This window comes from Rutidosis leptorrhynchoides, chromosome 6, assembly GCF_046630445.1.
Source record: "Rutidosis leptorrhynchoides isolate AG116_Rl617_1_P2 chromosome 6, CSIRO_AGI_Rlap_v1, whole genome shotgun sequence".
Taxonomy (NCBI): domain Eukaryota; kingdom Viridiplantae; phylum Streptophyta; class Magnoliopsida; order Asterales; family Asteraceae; genus Rutidosis; species Rutidosis leptorrhynchoides.
Genome location: NC_092338.1, coordinates 328,127,515 through 328,134,207, shown reverse-complemented (window position 1 = coordinate 328,134,207; position 6,693 = coordinate 328,127,515). Strand labels below are relative to the sequence as shown.

At 33.2% G+C, this 6,693-nt stretch overlaps 1 protein-coding gene across 1 annotated transcript; it reads left to right on the top strand.

Moving 5' to 3' along the window:
- Positions 1 to 723: 723 nt before the first annotated feature.
- LOC139852454 (BEL1-like homeodomain protein 8) lies at positions 724 to 6,212 on the top strand. The gene is made up of 5 exons (XM_071841752.1): positions 724 to 854; positions 1,007 to 2,208; positions 3,637 to 4,037; positions 4,751 to 4,811; positions 5,499 to 6,212. The coding sequence occupies exons 2-5, from the start codon at positions 1,084 to 1,086 to the stop codon at positions 5,976 to 5,978; spliced, it is 2,067 nt and encodes a 688-aa protein (XP_071697853.1). The 5' UTR covers positions 724 to 854; positions 1,007 to 1,083; the 3' UTR covers positions 5,979 to 6,212.
- Positions 6,213 to 6,693: the final 481 nt, after the last annotated feature.

Here is a 6,693-nt window from a genome sequence, read left to right as displayed (position 1 = left end):
CCACCACATGGAACACGCAAATATATAAAAAGTTCGAGGATTCATAGTTTTGTTTACATACGAACTACTTTAACATACTAATTTTCAAAGACTACTAAAGGTGTAAGGGTTTGAAATTTATCTAACAATGCAAAAAACTTTCAATTTCCAATCATGTAAGTTGTAAGTTGCAATTATTTTTTTAGAGAATAAAAAAAAAGAAAAAAAGAAAATGTAAATGTTATCAAAGAGTCCAACATTTTGTATGGTTGAGGTTAGAAATAGGGAGTTGATCCGTACACCACTTGTTTTTTGCCATACACCACCAAACTACAATCTTTGACTATTTTACCCTTTCTAACTCAAAGCTCTTTTCCCTAAATTAATTATGAGAAAGGGTAAAATGGTCCAAAATTAAATTTTGATGGTGTATAGCAAAAAGTAAGTGGTGTACGTATCAGCTCCCTTAGAAATATATCAAAATGGAGATTCGAGTACATCCAATTTAATGGACGTCAATTCATGTGGCCCTTGCCAAATAACCAAATTGAACCATTATCGTAGTTAACTAGCCGACTAAGGGTATTTTCTTAATTTCCTCTAGCTAACGCCCGTTAACTCTGCCGCATGCAATACAATATCCCCCGTCAATTCTTAACGGCCGTTAAATCCTTAGGTCTTTCATCTTTGAGTCTAAAAAGCCCAACTGCACTTAATTATCACCTTTGCAATCATTGTCCTAACACTCTCTCCTATCTCTCTCGATCTTCACCTCACCTCACCTCACCTCACCGGCAACCCTTCTCTCCGCCGTCTCCAGTGGTTGTACTTGAACTCCGGCAACTTTAGTTAACTTACTTCCTGACATTTTTCAGGTGATTTTTTGTACTCAAATCTTATTAATTAACAAACCTTGACATGGGTTTTGTTAAAGTTTGGATCTTGTTTACCTTCCTACATGGGTTTTTATTTTTTTTCCAAATTTTTCAAGATTCATGGTTTTAAGTTTTTAACTGTTTTCATGCAGGATCGTTTGACCCTCTTGATAAAGACAAAGTCTTTAAAGTTTAATTTCGTGATTATATATTAAAATCTTTGTATTTGATGGATATGAACAATATAAGAACGGAATCTCATGTAGCTCAAAAAAACCGGCGACATAAGTTAAGATTTCAGCAAAACTCCGATGACCCGACCCATCAACATGTACCACAAGACCCTAGATCATATGGATCCATTTCATATGACCCGAATGTATTCCCATCAGAAATGCTTAATTCTATTGCTAGTAATCCACACCTTTTATTACCTCAAAACCATGCTTTTGTGTCCCATAATCAAGATTCCGGCGCCGGTTTATCTCCGGCTAGTTTTAAAGTGATCGGTGACAACCCAACAATTTCCTCTAGTGGGAATTGGAAAAATGTTGTTAGTGCACCAAACCAAGTTCAAGTTAGTAATGATTGGAATGTTGTTAGTTACTCAAATGTTGCATCTCATATGATGGTTGATTATCATCATCATCAACATCATCATCAAGGTTTACAAAATATTCATTTAAATGATCACAAAAACTATGGCGATGTAGTGACGTTTGGTTCTTCGCCTTATAATTACCAAAATACCCTCCAAGATGTTGTTACAACTGCTACAGTTGGTACTCATGTTCATCAATCTATACCTTGTTGGATGAATGCTTCTGAGCAGCAATTAGGGTTTATAGCTAATAGACATAATGATCATAGAACAAATGAGAATAATAATTGCATTACACAAGCCTTATCTTTATCATTATCATCAGTTCCTCAAGCTAAAACCGAGTACCCGAATCTACAATCGGGCTCGAAAGGTGCGAAAACCGATCTTTTAGCGAATCCTGATGGGAAACTTTTGGCGGGTACATCTTCTTTTGCTCATCGAAACGTCGGCCCACTTGGCCCGTTTACGGGTTATGCTACGATTCTTAAAAATTCGAAGTATTTGAAGCCTGCACAAGAGTTATTGAATGATAATTGTAATGTTGGTGGTCAAGAATTGGTTCAAACATGTGAGAATACTCGAAATATTTTTGAAGAAGAAATGAGTAGGGTTTCTGGTGAGCCTGGTCCATCATCATCAACAATTTACGGTTCAAATGAACACGGTGCGGGTAATAGTAGCACGTTTTCTGAATCGTATCGGCCCGAGTTTCACCAAAAGAAGGCCAAGTTACTATATATGCAGGAAGAGGTATATTTTTAATCTATACCAGTATTATTTAGATAATATGAGTAGATGATTAGATAATACTCCCTCCGGCCATATTAATATTAATAGTCCTTATGTCTAACTTTGAATTTAAATATTTTTGTTTGTATTAAATATTATTCGATAAAATTTATATCAATGGATTGGTTTTTGAATATATATTAATCGGTATAAACGTTTATCAAGTATTATATAACACATACAAAATAATTTAAAGTCAAAGTTGAAAGAAAAAATTTCTAAAGTCAAAACATGAGGAGTAACTAGTTATTCATTATTAAACTTTTATGATTGCTAGTAAAACTTTTTCCTAATTAATTAGGACCAACTTTATGGAGATACTATACATAGAGTTGCCTTCGGATGAATAAAATCTTAAAAGAACATATAGATTGATTCACTAGTGTTGAAACAGTTCTAGATCAGATTATTATTATACTTACTGTAGTTACCTAATTGAGTAATTGGTAGTGGTAGACATGTATATTAATGGTTTTTGTGCTTCACTTAATTTGTGATTCAGAACATGCATTTTGTTTGTAGCATAACTTTTGTGCTACATTAACTTTTGCTATTAAAAAGGTATTTTGATAGATGAATGAAGACATTAGTTTCATTTTTTTCAAAAATAGCATTTTTTGCTACATTAACTTTTTTTTTTCAAAAAAAAAAAAAAAAAAAAAAATAGCTTTTGATCATAAACTAACTAATTAATGCATGAGGGAATTGAGTAATTATTGCTCAAAACACACAGTTTACACTAAATCCCTTGTTAATGCGAATTAAAGTTATGGAAGGTAGTAATTTGGTCAATATTCAATGTGAAAGTATATATGTTTTACATATATATTTTAACACTGTTAATTATTTAATTTGTCAGAAGACTACTTTCTATTTTCTAACTTCATATGTTTTTTAAGTTTACTATTTTTTTGCTCTTAGATTCTTATACATGGAGAATTTATTTTACCTTTTCTAATGTTTTTTTTTTTTTTGTGGCCATCTGCCCATCTTGTTGTTGTTCACTACATTCATGACCTTTCTTCTATATGTTTTCTTCATGATGATTTGAAATAACCTTAACGTACCGGTACCACAACATTATTTTTACTAGGGAGAAAATTTTGAAATTAGGAGGGTCCAAAATCCATGAAGATTAAATTATGAAGAGTCTTTAATGAAAAGACCACTTAAACATACTTTAAACTGTTAGTTACCCCACTATTGCTTCACTTTTCAAGTCCTTAATCTCACCATGATTAATTTTTTCACATGCAATGTTTTATATTTTTTCCGTCCAATCAAAACTTTTTCTTACAATGGCCCACGAAACGACAATCTTCCAACTTGGTTAATATGTCGAATTACAACTTCATGATTTGTTGGTTATCCTTGTTTTATTTTGGTTAGGTATGTAGAAGGTACAAGCAGTATCATCAACAGATGCAAATGGTGATTTCGTCTTTTGAAACAGTGGCTGGACTAACTACAGCGACACCTTACGTTTCTTTGGCTTTAAAGTCGGTTTCTCGACATTTTCACTTTGTTAAGAACGCTATTTCTGAGCAACTCACACAAATGAAGAAAGCGTTTGAAGATTTGTGTTCTCCAAGTAGAACATTTGATCCTAATGCAAGTGATTCGTTGTCTCAGTTGAAATCTATGGACCGTAATTTGCAACGACATGGGAAAGCAAGTGGAGGTTCGGGTTTTTTTGGAAACCAACAAGCCGTGTGGCGGCCTCAAAGAGGCCTTCCTGAACGTGCAGTCTCGGTCCTAAAAGCTTGGTTATTTGACCATTTTCTTCACCCGTAAGACTATATCTTTCTCATATAATATCTCATTGATATATCTTTATATGGGCTTAACATATACGATATGATGCTTACACACACATTTTTATAACTAGTCAGGTACTACAACTAAGTTGTAGTTTTTGACACTTTTTAAATGAACTTTTGTCGTGACATGTAAGTTGGAAACGTGAAAAATATGGCGTTTAAATTTTAAGCGTGAAAAAGTATAGCGTCAAAAATTCTTAAGGGTTATTAACTTTTGACACTTTTAATTGTCATTGGCTTTTGTTTTTTCACGTTATTTAGTGTCAACAACTTTATAACACTTATCGGTGTTAAAAACATCTTAAACTATTAACTTATAAAGACATCAAAATAATGGAGGCGTCAAAAAATGGAACTTTTATTTGTGGTGAAGGCAAAATACTTTTTAGAACTTTATATTTTTAGCCATTTAAGTTTTCATACTTTAATATATGTACAACTTCATCTTCTCGAAAGGACGGTGATATATCTACCGCTCAAATTGATGGATTCACTACACACATTAAATATATGTACTATAAAAGTATAGTATTTAATGCACGAGTGTACGTGTTGTATTTATCAATTTGAATGGTGGATATACCAATGACCTTGATGCACCTAAACTTATTTGCAGTTTGTTGCACAGTTGATATACGATCTATTGTTATTTATGTAGTGTTTGTTTATTTGTCTTTGCGTAGTTATCCTTCAGATGCAGACAAGCATATGTTGGCGACTCAAACGGGCTTAACCAGAAATCAGGTAAGAACTACTTAATGACGTTTTATCTACTTGCTTCATTCGAAAGAATTTCTTCTTTTCTTCCTTTAAAAAAAATATTTATTAATAAATTTTGGTTTGGCAAGCTACATAGTATATAAACTTGCATACTTGTCAAGTCTTATCATTTGAATAAGCATTTATTTGTTTGTACAAGATTCTTCTTTCATTTCATTCATTCATTATATGTTCATGTGTATGCCTTTAAGAAGGCTACATGTGATAGAACATGTAGAGAACGATTGATGTGAACCCGCTTCACTAAAACATTTATGCTATATGCATACTTTTCCCTAGCTTTATAAAATTATGTATAAAAGTTCTCTTTACATGCAAATGTGTAAAAGATGTTTCACAGAATTATACAATTCATAAGAATTACATAAAAATGTTTACGCGCAAAAGAGGCATGTAAGGAAAGGGTGTGCAAACTGTGTATTTGTTATGGATGATATTGATAGATCCACCAAAACGCGTGTATTGAGTACTTGGAGTACGTGGAGTACTTGTACAATACTAGTATCTAATGCACAATGTGGATCTATCAGATTTGATGGTGGAAATACTAATTCCCATTTAGTCCTAGTATGATTTGTGTAATATGAATGCATTTTATAAATATGTACGTAAAGTAATAAAGTAATTTTGTATCGTTTATTCATGAACCAGGTCTCTAATTGGTTCATAAATGCTCGAGTGCGTATATGGAAGCCTATGGTCGAAGAAATACATACGCTTGAAACAAAAGGCTTAGCGGATTCAAACACAAACAATCCTCCAACCGATGGTCAAGACACAAGTCCCATGGATATGAGCTCATTGTCAAACAAGCAACAAGCCGAGTGTTCAAGGAATTCAGGAAACATAACAATGATAAACGACCAAAATGAACCTAATAATGAGCAACTATGGGATCACGAGACTCGATCAAGGGTCGATTACCAGATTAATCCTGTAGCCACAATGGACCAGTCGTTTACAAATGTCATGCCATACCCCCGAAACCCGTTTGAGGCTGGTGGTGTTGTGCCTGTTTCGTTAACGTTGGGACTAAGACAAAACGCTGAAAACGTGCAACAGATGCAACAACATGAACATCAGTTTAGACAGCGGTTTGGAGGTCAGTTGATTCATGATTTTGCGGGGTAGTTTGGTCATTTTATTACATTTAGTATAAAACACTACTGTAGAATTAAGAGAAGTCCTATAAATTGAAAAAAAAATTGTAATTTTTAGGAGGTAATCAGAATTACAGTAGTGGACTAGTGGTAGATTGGCATATGGGTTTTATAGGGTTTATGTTTGTTTCAAGAAAACCCTAATCTCGGATTTTGTAAGTTTCTCAATTAAGAAAATACTTTCCTTTAATAGTAAATATCGATATCGATGCATGACTTAGTGGCATCATACATTTAAAAATAGAAGGCAACAACTAATAAACACGTTTAGTATACCCAATATTATTGTTTTCGTTTGTTTTAGCTTTAAACGTGTGTTCATCCTGTTGGTGAGTCCGTTTGGCTTTCGTTTTAGCCAGGTTAGACTTTGTTGTTATATTATGTTACATCGAATGACTTGTTAATTTTTGAATCCTTTATTAATGTTATTAAGTTTTTGTGTAAAAAAACACGCTTCCAACTGTTAAATCTTATCATTAACCCAGTAAAGGGGTCGCGAAAGGAACTGGAAAAACTACCGTTAGATTAATAATACGACTCTATAAGATAAAATGACGAACGCACAATTCCTAGTACACACTAACCTAAGCAATTACGTAGTATAAATAATTATATTGAATTATTTGTTTGGTCCCATTATTTTTTAAACGCTGATTATGAGTCACTGATGTGGTTCTGAACATGAT

Excerpts from the sequence above, each read along its gene's own strand:
- LOC139852454 (XM_071841752.1), top strand. The coding sequence starts at position 1,084 with ATGGATATGAACAATATAAGAACGGAATCTCATGTAGCTCAAAAAAAC. Across the intron at positions 2,209-3,636 it reads TACTATATATGCAGGAAGAG|GTATGTAGAAGGTACAAGCA; the intron begins GTATATTTTTAA and ends TATTTTGGTTAG. Across the intron at positions 4,812-5,498 it reads CGGGCTTAACCAGAAATCAG|GTCTCTAATTGGTTCATAAA; the intron begins GTAAGAACTACT and ends TTCATGAACCAG.